This window comes from Zonotrichia albicollis, chromosome 2 (assembly GCF_047830755.1).
Source record: "Zonotrichia albicollis isolate bZonAlb1 chromosome 2, bZonAlb1.hap1, whole genome shotgun sequence".
In the NCBI taxonomy this organism is placed as follows: Eukaryota; Metazoa; Chordata; class Aves; order Passeriformes; family Passerellidae; genus Zonotrichia; species Zonotrichia albicollis.
In genome coordinates, this window is record NC_133820.1 from 3,681,082 (window position 1) to 3,697,084 (window position 16,003).

A 16,003-nucleotide genomic window follows, 5' to 3' on the forward strand; every position below is an offset into this window, starting at 1 on the left:
AGGGTGTGGCTCTCGGCATCCCGTGCAGGGCCAGGAGTTGGACTCCGTGATCCTTGGGGGTCTCATCCAGATCAGGATGTTCTCTGATGTCATCCTATGATTCCTACCACAGGTCACCTCACCTGGACTAAGCCAAAGTCCAATCCACTTGTGCCTGAGGCAAGAACTGCATGTGCCCAAGTGATGCATGGCCCCAGGACAGCATGGCACAGCACCTGTTTAAGGAAAAACAGTCCTATAAGCTAAAGATGCTTTTTGTTACTAAATAAATGCAAGCTCTCAACCTTGTGTTACTCTTCCACTTGGCACTGTTTTCTCTGTCAGGGGCAGACAACCAGTGATAGACACTTCATAAAAGAGGAAAGATAGACAAAAAAGGGAGTAGAAGACAGTAGAAGCTTCCACTGAACTAAACATCATAAGCTACATGCTGAGAAAAATAAAGGTGCAAAGAGTGCTTGACCTCTCTGTGGCAGCAAAAGCCAACACTCTGCTCCACCCCGTGCTTTAACAGGAATGTGTAAGGAGACAACCTTTTTGTGCTAAAGCTGTCTGTGATTTCAAACCTAGGAACACACAGATCCTGTAAAGACACTCAAAATAACCACGTTTGAATTACTGATGATGCTTTTACACAAACAACTGAACTCATCATTTTGGTGGGCTCTGTTCAGAGCTGTAGTAAGGAACACCTGCCCCAAAAATCTGGTAAACCTACAACAGAACACTGCTGGGAACAGAGGACATTCCTTATATCCCTGTTTCCTCTGAGATCTAAAAAAAGCCCATGCAGATGTCCCAGGCTGATCAGAAGGAAAAGCAACACATATTCAGCTGAGTAAGAGCTGTTCTCTTGAGCTGCAGCAATGAATTCCATGTCAGCCAGAAACAGCCGAACAAAATTTGCCCATGAATTTTAAATTCAACATCAATAAAAACTCAATCTGGAAACACCTGGAAAGCTTTAACAGAATAATGCTTATTGTCTGCTGCACCAAACTTCCCCTTGTGCACAATGATTTAATATTCTTGATCAGTATCAATTCTGCAAACTACAAATTAGACAACTCATCTGAGAAACATAAATTACCTTCGCTTCATTTTGCTTATGTTTCAGTAAACCTTTATTTAGATTTGCAACCTTCAAGGAGTAATGCCTATCAAAATCTTCTGGAATTCAGGGAAACAAAAAAAAAAAAAAACCAACCATCAAGATACCATTTTAAAAATTATATTGAGATCTTGGCTCTGCTTTCAGTAAGAAATCAGGGGATGGGAGGGGAAGGCAGGGAGAGGTTTCCTCAGCATAGTCACATACCCATTAACCCTTAGAGAGGAAAAGTGCACTGGGATCAGAGATTAGAGACACTTTTCAATATTCAGGACTCATGTCTCCCCACAGTTCCTTTCCTGTTCTAAACCACGACCAGCCCTGTCAGCAGGATTATTTGTAATACATTTACATTTTATCTTACTTTTTAAATCTTCCCCCTTTGGAGGCAATGGGGTGGGAAAGTGATAATCTCAGAAGTAGGTTTCATTTTTTTCTCTCCTTCTCATAACTCAAAATTCCCTTTAGAATTTTTATTCAAACTTTTAATTGACTTGAACATTGAGCAGGAACTGGCATTCCCAAAGGGGAAGAAACAGGAAAATTATTAGCCTATATAAACCAAAAGGCAAACAGTACTCTTGTAACAAACTGCTGTCATAATTCAAGGAGTTACTACAAGGACTGTCATTGTATTTTCTCCCTCCTGTCCATCTGAGGAGGCACAAAGAAGTTCCTATTTGGTGTTAACATATTGATTAAATAGTTTATGTACACATGGCTATTTCGATAAATATTTTTGCTGGCAAAATGCACCTGAGATCCCTTACCCTTACACTCACACTAACTTTCCTCAGGCAAGGACCTTGTCAAAATTATCCACAGTAGAAAACAAAGGTAAGTTTGAAGTTACAAACACACAAAAAAGTCACCATCCAAAATTTCCCAGAAGACAGTCAAAAAGCTGCAGTCAAAAAAACCTAGGAATTTGCAGGGCTGTGAATAATAAATGTAAAATATCCAGTAATTTCAGGTGGCAGTATTGAACTCTCTGAAGCAAAACAAAAGAGCAGTTACACTGTCTTGCTGTCTGAACTTGACAACCAACCAAAAGCAGAACTATGTTAAAACAGTGGTACCCTGATTTGTCTGTGGCCCCAAATTTGGATTTTGAGCCCTAGGAATTAACTGCTGCCCCCATTTTGAAGCTTGGTCTGTTCAAACCCAAATATGCACACACCTGGAACATCAGGACCTGGCACCTTCACACAGGTGCCACTCAACCATCACATACTAAACATAACACAGCAGCTCTAAACATGACAGCACCATTTCCAGAGTGATTCTCCAAAAGACAAGATCAGTTTCTATCAACAACAAAGACAATGTTTTATTGAACAAATCTATATACAGTAAAAAAGGTCTTTAAAACGAAACACTACTGTAGATTTATTGCAGTTTGATGGCTCAGTTTTAATTTGTACTCTTATATAAAATGCAAAGTAAAATAATTTAACATTCAACAAGGAAGCACAAATTTCCTTTCTTGCTGAACCTGTAACAGCTTTTACAAATTAAGAGTCCCAAATGCATACACTGCATTTAATCAGAAAGGTGTTATACAGTACCAAATAAATTAAGAAAATAGTAACACTACCACCCCCCCTTTGGGTCTTTTGTCCATAGCACTGGTGTTAAACAATAAAAGAAATGAGTACAGCTGAACCTTCCATGTGATATTAAAATCACAAAGTTTAATGTTATAAATTATCCAAACTATACAATTCATATAATTTTTATGAATATGGCTAAATAACCAAAGTACCAGTGACCTTGTCCCACAGATATGACCACTTGCAACCTACTTTCAGTATTCCTTTTTTCTTTTTGTGAAAGGTACCTACACCAAGCGGCAGCTTTTTGAAATGAGAAATTCCATGACCTTTACAGTGAAACATGATGGGGTTAGAGGAAACACTCTTAAAAACAAAGTCCAAATCCAACAGAAGGAATGTCATTAATTGCACCAACTTTGATCCAACAAGGCTCCTAAGCTCATAGACAACTTCAGGCAGCTTTAGGGTAGCTGGAGGCTTCCATTACACATGCACTTCAGGATTTATTGAATCAAAGTGATACATCTTCAAGGATTTCCAATTACATCACAATGTTAAATGTCTGAGGGAAAAACTCAGCCAAAAAACCTACAACTTTCAAGACCTGTAACCGGTTTTCAGCCTTAGAAGTTGCAAGCTCGGCATGGGGTAATACTCAAAATAAAAAATCCTTAAAAAGCATGGAGAATTATTCCACACATGATCGAAGTATCTTTTTGCCTCTGAATAAAGTTGCTTAATACTGCAACTATCTGAGAATACCAACAGGTACCAGAGAGTAGCTTAAAGAAAATGCAATGTCATTTGAAGTGAAAATAGTTATTTTAAAACATTACCCACCCACTTGCTACTTTAAGTCAATTTAACAGATTCCTGATAATTGTTAGATGATGCTCATCTTCACCTATGTAAGAAATCATATTTCCTATTCTCCAGAGTGTTCACACTGAATACATGAGAACAAATGGTGGTGTCCCAGAAAAGCATCTTGGAACAAAAATAACTTTAATGCAGGTACAAAAAATTATGGTCACAGTTTATGCATGTACACAGATGCATTTATCTACACACTTAAACCAAAGATAATACAAGTCTCAATCATGTTTTTAAAGCATCCTCAAACATATGGAGCTCCAGGGAAAAGGCAAAAAAGCACCAAAGATTAAAAGGTACATTAAAAAGATTTTACATAAACATCTTTTTTGGTTTTTTTTGTTGACTCACTTTTTAGATTTTCAGAACTGTAATACTTTAACATGAACCCTTTTTTCTCCCAAATATATTTAAGCAACGTCAAGCAAAGAAGGGGGAGCCTGGGAACATTCAACACAGTACCCAGGTCCTTAAAACTTAGTTGGTATCTTAAGTAAAAAATGTGAAAGTGCATTTGTCTGATAAGGACCCCATTAACTTGGTTTAAAAAATTTAATGTATTTATACATGTAAATATATATATAGTGTGTATATACACGTGTATATATAATGAATGATGCATTTAAATCAGGTTTTTTGCAATGGCAAAAAAAATTCTTTGGTGCCTCAAACATCATACAAATCTCTGGAAGTGGGCCATAACTGGGATTCATGTAATGCACACATATCTGTGATCATAATTTTAGAACCTTTTACGTTAATCCAACTCAAAGTTAAGGCAAAACTCTTCTAGAACGCAAGAGCATGATTTTGAATTCACATTCTTTTTACCTTGCAGGAAGGGGAAAGAAAGCAGAATTAATACAAGTATCTGTTTAGTTCCACAGAGGATTATCAGCAGAGGCATTACTGAACTACTGACTTTGTTCCAGAACTACTCCATAGCCAACCTTACAGAGAAACCCTTGGGTATGCAGTAGTGAGCCACTGCTACAATGAACAGAGGGCTTTATGCACCCCCTCATTTTTTACTCATTAGTTTTCACCCACCTGTTGATTTAAGCCCTGCACACACTGTGATGAACTCTTCAGTGACAGATGAGCAGAAACAGTTGCTCTGTGCTGTCCTGCATTTCTGGAAGGACTCTGAACATCAGTTTTCACCCCTGTGCCTCCACTGCCTGAAATCCTACTAAAACTTCCATAGAACAGGATCCCAAATAAAAAAAAATATTATGTGGCAAGACAGTGTGAGACAAATTAAAGGATAAATTTGTACAGTAATTGGACAATGTGCATGTTTGCCACACCTCTGCCTTACGGTAGGAAGACCAAAAATTACAATGGCATCTTTTTGGTTTCAAAATCTTCTGTATTTGTTTTCCATATAGAATTGAAGAACTCCTATTTCCTGTCTTCACATTGTGATTGTTTCTATGAACAGTGAATTGTGAATAAAGTGCTTAACATTTAAGTAACTCCTTCACCAGCCTCTGGGAAAGGCTCTCCTTTCAAGGAATGCTACTAAATGGGATTGCAATATGTCATGAGGATTGAGAGGACTCCTATTTTCTCCTTTCTACACAATGAATAATTAGTGACAGTACTGAGTTGTGGCCCAGCACCTTTAAGATGTGAAACAGGTTCTTGCTGACCTTTCTGTTCACCCCAACCTGATGTGCTCTGCCTCTGTTTGCCTTCTCAAGTTCTCGTCTGTCCTACCAACAGCTGAGGGACCCCTGTGCTTGCAGAATATTAGTTTAACTCTGCAAGCTTAGCCCTCCCAACATTCCAGATTTGCTTCCATCAGCTGCTGTTAATATCCACACAACCTATCACTTGTGTTGGCCTTCCTACACCTACAGCAGATGTTTTACAGGAGCCACTTTTACCTCAGCTTTGCAAAGGGCTTCTCTTGCATGCATCTCATTTCCACTGTGTGCAAGACTTACAAAACAGCAAATCAACTCACTTTCTCCTGCTTGTTCTGTACTTCAAGTTTTTGGCTATTCCAGCATCCCAGCTAGCTCAAGATTTTCTTCCACATTCCTCTTTGGATTCTGAGTAGAAGTTTATGAAACAATCTCCATTCTTTTGAGCAGATAATGGACTCACATACTCAGAATAAAAAAAGTAAAAAAAAAAAGAACGCATGGTTTCTTTATGCATTTATCCACAAGGTAAGAAAGTAATACCTCATTGAATGATTCCTTCTCAGCTCTGTGGACAGATAGGCATTAACCACACAAACTAAAGCAGCTTTCAGAACTGGCTGGTTGGATTTCCACAAGGCAATGAACACCTCTGCTTCCTCTGCCTGCTCACCTCATCGTCCTTCAACCTTCATGCTAGAAAAGCTGTGCCATTAAGCTTCAATCATTGGAATGAACATGGCTTTTTTTGATAACTGGTACTTTGGGGGTTTTGTAGCAACTTTTCTGGACTCAAGACCTGCAGAACTCCTATTACTCCTTTGTGAGTTTTGTCTAGAAAGTGTGCTTTATCAAGGTCATGTTTTTCTATAGGAATTTGAGACTGCTTCATGATTAAGGCCAACTGGGAAACAAACTGATGCTGCTTCATGTAGTGTTTCCTTACACCACTCCTCGTCTGATCCTTTTCTCCACAACATTGAATCAGGCACCTGTAAAAGACAAAAGATCAGAACATGAATAATTTCTTAATCTAGAACACTGCTTATGTTTTTCACCATATTTAGTTTCAAACATGGAAGGAAAGACAGATTGATTGAATGACCCCATTCTGTTTTATCAGAAGTCTTTTCCATTAGTTTGACTACAAATTCTCACCAACTCTTTCTTATTCTGAACAGCATGTCCAATTTTAACTTACAATTTCGCAGAGTACTGTGATTTAGTTAGTGTGTGTCTTGTCTATTTCTGTTTGCAAAGAGCATTTTCTGATTGCTATGGACTGCCAAAGAAAGCAGCATGGAAGGACTGCAGGACTTACTTTCATCATCTGAATCGAATCCAAAGAGCGTCTGACACTTCTTTTGTGCAAGGTGAGCCTCAAGTGCTTCTGAATTACAGTAGATGGTCAAGCAGTTGCCACATCTAAATCTTTCTGTTGATTTGCTACAAATTTTGTCTTGTTCAGAGTAAGCATCTACCTCATCAGCCAAAATTTTTCTCCGTTTTGGCATGCTAATGTAACGTTCATCAAGGTAACTGGGAGGCAATGGTCTGACATAGGGTTTTGTTAAGATGACACCGTATGAAGTAGTCTCTGTTGTCTGATTTGGTTTAGAAGGTACTTGTGAGACTGCAGGAGCATTATTTTGTGGTGCATCATGACAATTCTGTAAAACTGGTAACACTGACCCATTTTCTGTCCTTGTTTCATCTGCTACTCTGTCCAAAGGTACCTGGGCTGCCTTGGATGATGTCTGATCTGGGTCACTGTGCCCATTGACCAGTTGGTCACTAACAACATTACAGTTTTCACTATTTGGCTGTAACACAGGCGTCTTTTGGTCTGTCAAACTTAAAACTGGAGCACTACCCTCAGATGAGCTTTCATTTCCATTGTGAATTACATTATTTGCTTTCTTCTCCACACTTTGAATATATGTCTTTGGTTCTGCAGAATCTTTCCTTGACTTCCAGGTTGGAATTGGTAAATCTACAGTTTCTTTTTCATTAACGGATTCATCATCATCTTGGTAACTACCAGGTTCTGAAGGATCATCTGAAGAATCTTTTTCACTTGCATCTTCTGAACATTCTGGGGTTTTATTTAAATAATGCTGAGCCTCATGTTCATACAGCAAAGGGAGCTCCTCAAATAGCTCACAGCAGTTTGAAAAATTGCACTGAGCTTTAAACACACTGTGACTTTTTGTATGCTCTGCAAGCTCAGTTGACAGCTTAAATCTCTGATTACAATTAAAGTGTAAACAAAAGTAAACATTTGGATACACATGTCTCTTCAGGTGGTCTATAAAATGTTGGGAATCGGCAAATTTCCTCTGGCAGAAGCGGCATTTTCCTTTATTCCATTTCATTATATGCTGCTGCACCTTCAGATCAGTTGGGTGAGTTTTCCTAGCATGTTTGTTGAGGAATCTTATTTTTTTAAACACTCTAGCACAACCATTAGCAGGGCACTTAAAGGTTCCTTCCTCATCCAAAGCATCAATATCTTTTTGAGGGCCAAACACTCCATTCACTTTATGCAGAATGGGTGACTCTTTACTGGAGCTCTCATCATCCTCAGGCAAGCTCTCTGTACTCAAAGCATCAGGAACATGATTAAAACAGCTGTCACTACTGTTTTCAGTAGCATCATCCTGGTCACTTAGATGGTTTTCCACTGCCTCAAAAACCTGTTCTGCATTCTCAGCCTCCTCTTGGACCTGATCAGAACTCGGAGGTACTGTAGCTACTGTAGCCTCTGGTTCAGTATCTTTGGAACCCTCAGAACTCCCATTTTCAAGAGACACAGGAACACTAGAACATTGCACTTCATGAAGAGCAGGAGCCTCCTGACCAGCCTCAAGAGCTGCAGCAAGATGTTGCCTTTCTATCTTCCTGACATGATTCCTCAAGTGCTTCAGCATGAGCCCTTTCTGCCTGAACTTCCTGGTGCAAAGCACGCAGGAGAAGCTGCCCTTTTTTTGGTGAGCTTGTGCGTGTTTCACTATGTGATCCCCAAGGAACTCCTTGTTGCAGATCACACAGCGGTGCCTTGGTTCAGTCTGATCCAACGTTCTGGATGCCTCAAGAGCTTGGTGGTTCTTTCTGGCATTCCCTTTGGAGCGGGCTCCAGAGCCATTTCCAGGGTCAAGCTCCCCATTGCTGACATCTGTTAAACAGCCACGTTCCTCCCCCAGAGCTCTGTACTCTGCTGTTTTCTCTGTGTTTGCAGGAGAGTTTTCCAGTGTACTTTCACTCAAGCCATCCAAGGCTTTATCCCCCAACAAGGCTAAACAATTCTGCTTGATCATCAAGAAATTCCAGAACTCTGGATCAAAAAACAACCCTTTCTTCAAGATGGGCAGCAGCTCGAACCGCACACGGTTCTGAACAGAACTAGTGCACTCATTGTATTCTTCATCTGCACATTTGTACAAATGCTCAACAGTGTAGTAAGATTCCAAGGTGCGCTCCAGGAAAAAGATGGAGAGAGCACAAATTCTGAGGATCTCCAAGTCATTTGGCAGAAAATGAGCGATTGCTTTATAAATCAGACTTTTCATGTTGGGATCTTCACGGAGGTCCAGCTGTAGGGCACACCCACATATCTCAACACAGATCTGAAGGCCATCTTCACCAACCTGCAGGAAGGCAATCACAGTGTACATAAACAATTCCCAAACATCCCACATATTAATAGTCATCTATTGCAGAACAGGAGTTCAGAAAGCATCCTGCCTCTGAACTTCACCCAAGGGCATGAACATGGTTAAATATTGCTCAAACAAGGCTAGCAATACAGATACAAAAACGGTTTGCACTGAAAGCTGTACAGCTACAAAGCTTCAGCTCTGCCCCATGCAGCTCTGTAGTAAAAGACTATTTGGGGATATAAACCAGAACTGCAAGAGATCATAGCTGATTTATCAGTATCTTCTGCCAGCCTTTACATTACCTAGGCTGCTTCACAATATAATGGGACAGTGCCTCTATATTTTGGCCATTGTAACTTCTTTAACTTTTTTTACATGAAAACCATGATAATATTGCTCAGTTTTGAACAACCAGCAGCAGAATCACAACAACCCATAGCCATAAAATCTAAAAGGCTTCATTTTCCAAAACTGATGACCCATCTTTCTAATGAGCAGAATTCCTATTCAACACGTGAAGCTGGGGGCCCCATGCTGAACATGGAACTCAGAGGAGTGATCAGAAATACTCTGCCCAACAGGCAGCAGATTAAAGTCAAAAGTGGCACAGGAAATTTAGAAATAATTAATACTGCCTATATATGGGTTTTAACAAATGCAGACATTGCTCCATAAGTAGGGGATTATTAGAAAAATAAGACTATTCAGACACAAACAGAGTTATTAGTATTACCACAGGCATTTTAGAATATATACCCTTGAACAGCAACAAATTATTGCATTTAGACCTGACAAAATAATTTAGAATTCATTTAGGGCAAAAAACATGAAGGAGCTCTGTTAAGTGAGGTCAATGGTAACGTTTGTTGGGAAACAGCTCTCCGCCTATGTGCAAAGCATTGTATGTGACACCTTTGGCAAATGGGGCAGAACAAGACTGAGATCTGAAGCATGAAATACAGCACAGTTTTCTGAAGCAAAAATCATGTATTGTGCTGTATTATTCTGCCTTTCCCTTTATTTTATATTAAGCCATTTTGTCCAGTTTTTGTCGAGTTTTGATTTGAGTTGGTAAAAGGATTCAGAATTTAACAAGGATGAAGGGTACATATAATTACACAGATCCTATTTCCTTAAAAGGTCAGCCTGAAAAAAAAATCCCCAACCCAATCATTCACATTTATTCCATGGACTTATCCCTCAAACTTGCTGCAGAAACAGAAAGACTCAGAACTCAGTAAAAAAAAAAATCTTAAAACCACACAAGCAATCTTAATGCTCAAGTCCATTCTGGAACCTGACAAAATCTGAAAGATAATACTGCATCCTTCCCTAACCTCTCTTTAACTTTCACCAAAAGGGGTCATTACACAACATGAACATCACTTCTCTTTATTTTAACTTTACCAAAGGAATGGTGGATGACATAAAAACAAACAGAACTTACTTCATCCTTAATGACTTTCATGAAAGGGAAAATGACTCTGACATTTGTAGCAATTCTTAGAAGCTGGTAGCAGTGGTCCACAAACACTTGTTTGGATGGGTTAGATTTGAGCTGCAGTTTACTCCAAATGAAGATCAGGTCCCTGTTAGGTAGAGAATAAAATATTTCAATTACATGGAGTTTTGGAACACTCTCACTAAGCACAATGCATTACTAAAGACAATTATTTGCATATTCTGTGATTAAAATCATATTTGAGGGTGTAATACTGACCTAATTAACACCAAGATGTGCACAACGGAAAATGCAATTTAATTACTTCGTTAAAGCATTCAGGGTATCTCCTATCACCAAGGAATTAAATATTCAACAAAACATTCATGTATTCAGCTCAGTTTCAGAGAAGCTCACAATAAAATCACATAGAACAGCACCTAGCCCTCAACACCACAGGCAACAAACATCTGTGTGCTCTTGGGATTAAGTCACTTCCAGTACAAGGATGAAGAGTCCTTAGGAAAAGAAGCTTTTGAATGTGAAAAGTGGAGGCAGTATAGGAAGCTCCTGATGTGGCAGGAAATAGTGATGTTCTCCAGTTATTACAGCACAATCTTCTGCCTAGAGCAGTTATACCAAAGTTTCAGGTTCTACAGCTATCCTACATCTCCATGACCTGCAGTTAAAGGAAATGTAAGAACAGATTAGTGCTAAACTCAGCACATGTGATACATTAGCCTATAAAATAGAGCTGCTTGAAGTTTACAGCATAAAAGTTCTGTGCTCTGGAAGTCAGAGACCTAGGAAGGCAACTGGGCTAACTTTTAGCCACAAGAAGATTTGCCAGCACTAAGATCTCCCACAGGGGTAGCTCTAGTTAGGACTCAGGAGAAATCCCACCACAGTGTTACAATGAAAGCAGGACCCACTGACTTGCATTTTCTGAAGGAAGACACTCGTCTACTCCAGCAATCTCCTCCCTCAGAAAACAAACCTGGCTACTGAGAAAATATTTGGCTCATTTCCAGTGTCAGACAAACCTTTTGAGGTTAAGCTTCTCTTAATGAGCTCAGAGCCTGAAAGAAGGGAAGTGACAGAACAGCCTATGACAAAACCAGCTCCACTTTTAAGTTCAAGACAGCTCTAGAATTCTGCTTGACACTGACTTGGACTGGTTTCTTTCATTCAGAACCCAAGAGAACTAAAGTTGAAACAAAGATCATGCTTACGGGGGAAACTGAAAAGGGACACCTATAAGCAGCTCATACAGAAAAAAAATAAACTTTCTGGTTTCCTAAAGATACAAACTGCTCACATCTGCCTTTACCAGGCTGAAAATCTGAATTCTACATACTTGCAAACTTCATATGCAAGTTTGAAATTAGTGTCTTCATGCACTAAACCACTCTTAACAACTCAATAGAAGCCTCAACCTGAAGTACAGCAGTAAGAACTGAGTAATTTTGCTGTTATATGTTACAGTTCAATAATCCATCTCATTCTCTGCTTTGCCTCCTATCATTTCAGAGCAAGCCATTTCAATACTAATCCCAGAGAATGAGAGAAAAATCAAATTACTCTTGAGAGATTAGTGGTTAAAGGGGCTTGCTGTGTGTTCAGACAAGTGCTAGGCTGGCACAAGGAAAGAGCTGAAAAAGGAGAGCAGAAAGCTGCAAATTGAAGGAAGAGCTGCACGGCTAAAGAACAAGGTGTTACACACAATTTACCTAGACCCTGACATGAAACACTATTTTAGTCCTTTAGTTTTATTTTCCATGTCAGTACAATAGCTCCTCCTCTTTAAGTCCATTTCTGACTTTGGGACAATTTAAATTGTTACTGAGAGATCACAGAACTCAGCACCTCCTTACCAGAGGCAACCACGCATTCCAGCCTCTTAACTACCTACAAAAGACCAAAACCACTGTGTGCCTCCACCAGCAACATGAAATGATGGTTAAGCCCTCCCTAACTTAGCTGGATCTAAACACTTGGCTGCTCTTAGTAAGTGGTGAACATGCTTTGCCAAAAGATTGATCAAACCTGTGGTAAAAATGCTTTGACTTCCTAAATTTACTGCATAGAAATCACCTGAGAACAGCCAAAATAGCATTTAAAAATCATCTGTCAGAGAAGGAAGGCCATCTGTGCCTGCTTGATCAAAATATTGTCTTCCTGAAGAGAAGGACACTTTGATACAAAGTATAATAAATTGATTTCTTGCCATTATTTCACACAAAAAAATTTAGTGTGACCAAGCACAGCTTGCACGATGATTTATTTTCAGGAAAATAATTTGTTCATCTGAATCTAGAGTTTATTCTTGACATCAGTGAAAATTTGAGTTTTGTGACCAAGCTGCTTAAAGATTATCTTCCTTTAAGATGACAGCTAATGGTTTTAGCTAGAAGATTTTCACATAGGCTGTCACAAATATTTGCTATTTACAGCTTTCTAATCTGTTCTGTTGAGTTATCTTTGCTAGTAGTGTTAGCAGCTAGATCTGTTAGATCTGCAAGGCCCTCAGTCCCAAACAAGGTGAAATGATTTTTACTGTTCTGAAGACACTAAATATCTTCCCTGGGGAAAAAATAATCTGTAGGATAATTTAACCTGGCTCCTACTTCTTCAAAGATTGGACTACAGCATAGTCATGCCTTCACAACCTCTGCTGCAGTTTCCATGAGCTATGAAGTATTCCAGAGTTCTTGTTGAGAACACAATTGTTAAGGCTCAGCATCTGAAGAATGAAACATCTGCTTGAGCGGCACAGACAGAACTGCTCTGAACTCTCTTCCAAAGTTCTTCAAGTTCTATATTCTGAATAAATTAAAGTACTGAGATGGCAAGATTATTTCCCTGTAATCTAGCGATCAAACAATACTCGAGCCTCTAGTAGAATTTCCTCTTTGACTCATCTTTGACATCTGATTTGCCAGAACAAAAAGAGATACATCTTGCTTTGAGCAGCAATTTCAAAAATGGATGATGCAAAACTCAATCAGCTGGGTAAGAGCAAAGGCAACATGTTACTACAGCAAAAGGAGCTTTAATTACAGTATTGAAAATGCATTTCATCAAAGACTGACTCCCCCAATCAGAAAGCATTAATTCATGGAGGTTACACATGTAATTTCCTAGTAAGAAACAGGGAGATGCAGCTTTTGGGCTGGAATCAGCAAACATGGATTCAATTCCCACTGAGGTCACACAAATGCTATCTTTTGGGTTGAACTTCATCTTTCCTATGGGGACAGTCCTGTCCATCATTTCCTGGACAGACTTGATGAAAAACATCAGCAGCCATTGCCAACACATTGTACCACAAGGGATGTCATTATCATAATCCAAATGGTTTTGATTGAGCAACTACTCCTACTACAGCCTAGTAGTTAAGGAAAAAATATTCGTATCCAAATCAACATTATCACATCTAACTTGTATTAGTTTCTCAAGACAAAAAAAGCTTCTTGATTTCCTAGAATCTGGGAACACAGAAATCCAAGGTAGCTTCTGAACTCAAAATTAGTTAGATAATTTCATCTCTATCAAATCCTTGCTAGGATGTTTTGCTTTAACTACACAAACAAAGAAAGCATATTTTATCAAGGAATGCAGATCTTCCTTTAGTTACAGAAATTATACAGGCTCAACAGAATCATAGTCCTTAGTCATCTTCCAGTCCTCAGAATGAGGAAATCTAGAAAACACTTCTTAGACCTAAAACCAAGCCCAGGTATCAAGATAATGAAATGGGTGTGAAGACATCTTCCATGTTCTCTAGACAACTCCATCTACGTGATAACTCTGTTCATGACATCCCAGTTTCCATAATTAACAGCACATTTTCAGCACCACACATTCTCTTTTTAGGCACACTGGTGACACACTACAGTCACAGAGCAACATATCTACATGGTTAAGACTACAGACTGCATTTTGCTAATAATAAATGCTACATTTCTAGGTAGGGCACGTAAAGTTTCACTTTTACATTACTTGGAAATAGTAAATAAAGAGTTATAAACTATTAGGCTACCCTATATATGACTGTGTGTTAAAGGGCAAACAGGCACAACAGAAGCACCAGGAACATTTAAAAGTCATTTTTATCTGGTATTTTTAAGTTAGACAAGTTTCATTTTGGCAATAAGCATGTATTTTCTGTTCAGCTGCTTCCCCAGAAATAAAGTATTTACCATATACAATACATGTCCCCACTTTGGAGCTGTGGGACTAGGAAGGATTCACAAAGCTGTAAGGCTAAGGTAGTCTTCCCTTCTTTTTCAGTGTTGCAGATGATCTCAATTCCACTCTTGCAATCAGTCCTCAACAAGTGCTATACAATTAAAATAAAATCAATTTAGATCAATTTGCTGACATGAAATCAAAACCAATCAGATCTTGCTCTACTAAAAACTTCAGGAATTGCTATTAACACAGGACATCTTTGAAATGGCTTTTGTGTACATCTATAAGTAAAGATTTCTAAAAGGATTTCAAGCTCTTTCATATTCTGATGGCCATTACTCTAAGAAATAATTGTCTGAGAAATTAAAACACAACACAAAAGCACTTGTTCTTGCCATCTTGGGTGGCATTTTCTTAAAACAAGGTTAAGAAAACCACTGTTATCTACCAAGTGCTATTAGTGATAAAATAGCCCAAATCAAATCAGCTCAAGTGCCATTTTACATATTGGGGCATCATTAAAAAACTTTAACAAAACCACGTCATGTATGATTAACATTAATTAGGCTCAAGTGCCTTTACTAAAACTGTTAATAGTAAAATAGTCAATACACTCAAGTCACAAAATATTTAGGGACTAGATCTATAGTATCAAGAATACTTGACCAAAAAAATGCATTTAGGTCAACAAGATTTGTAGGCACTTCACATTCAACTTTTCCAAGCTTAAGCCAGCACAAAGTTGAGCAACACCAATGTGGCTGCCTGATTTTATGACATTTGGTTCCACAAAATCAGAGTCCCACATGCTCCTCTCAACAACTCTTACACAGCAAGTATAAAGCACCACTTCATTTTAAAAAATAAATGTATACTGACAAACAATACCTCCTGGAATAGCTGATCTTCTAATGGTGACATATAAAGACAGGTGAAAAGAGCTTGATGGAAATACAGATCTTTACTGATATCTGGATGATTTATGCAAGATTTGATAAGAGCCATTGCCTCAGGGATGCGTTCACAGGCAATAAGGTATCTGGCACGGAGTTCAAAGAACAGTGGATTTTCAGAGCTTAAATATTTGTTAACTGCACAGAAAAGAGAGATTTAAAGGCAATTAGAATATGAAGTCCAAACAACAAATATGTCTAAATGTAATGCTGTCTTTAATAACAAATAATATTAAGAAAAAATAAAGGCTCTGCTAAAAAAAAGTCTATAAAATATTAAATACCATCAGAAATCTCTTCTGCTTGGAAACAAACTGTTATTTTTCTTAAACCAGTAATCTAATTCAGTATTTTGTTTCTAACAAGTTAACACAAGGTGCTACAATGGATTGGTGAAATTTATATTATATAGAAGCAGATGTGAGCATTTTAAAGAAAGAAAAATTCCCTCCTTTCTCAGCAGTGGAATATGTGTGACTGCCAGAAGCACAGGATTGACATCACCTCCAAAGCTATAATTATAAATATTTTTAAAAACCTCAAGATACTCATTATCCATTAAAA

The 16,003-nt window shown here is 38.5% G+C and overlaps 1 protein-coding gene across 1 annotated transcript in view; it reads right to left on the reverse strand.

Moving 5' to 3' along the window:
* Nucleotides 1–1,173: 1,173 nt before the first annotated feature.
* Nucleotides 1,174–16,003, reverse strand: part of ZNF654 (zinc finger protein 654) — a 31,390-nt gene continuing 16,560 nt past the window's right edge. The window contains exons 5-9 of the mRNA XM_005491413.4: nucleotides 15,375–15,577; nucleotides 14,495–14,634; nucleotides 10,299–10,440; nucleotides 6,514–8,839; nucleotides 1,174–6,184 (exon numbers count right to left, since the gene is read on the reverse strand). Of these exons, the coding sequence (XP_005491470.3) occupies nucleotides 6,177–6,184; nucleotides 6,514–8,839; nucleotides 10,299–10,440; nucleotides 14,495–14,634; nucleotides 15,375–15,577 (2,819 nt within the window). The 3' untranslated portion in view covers nucleotides 1,174–6,176. The remainder of the gene's footprint in view (nucleotides 6,185–6,513; nucleotides 8,840–10,298; nucleotides 10,441–14,494; nucleotides 14,635–15,374; nucleotides 15,578–16,003) is intronic.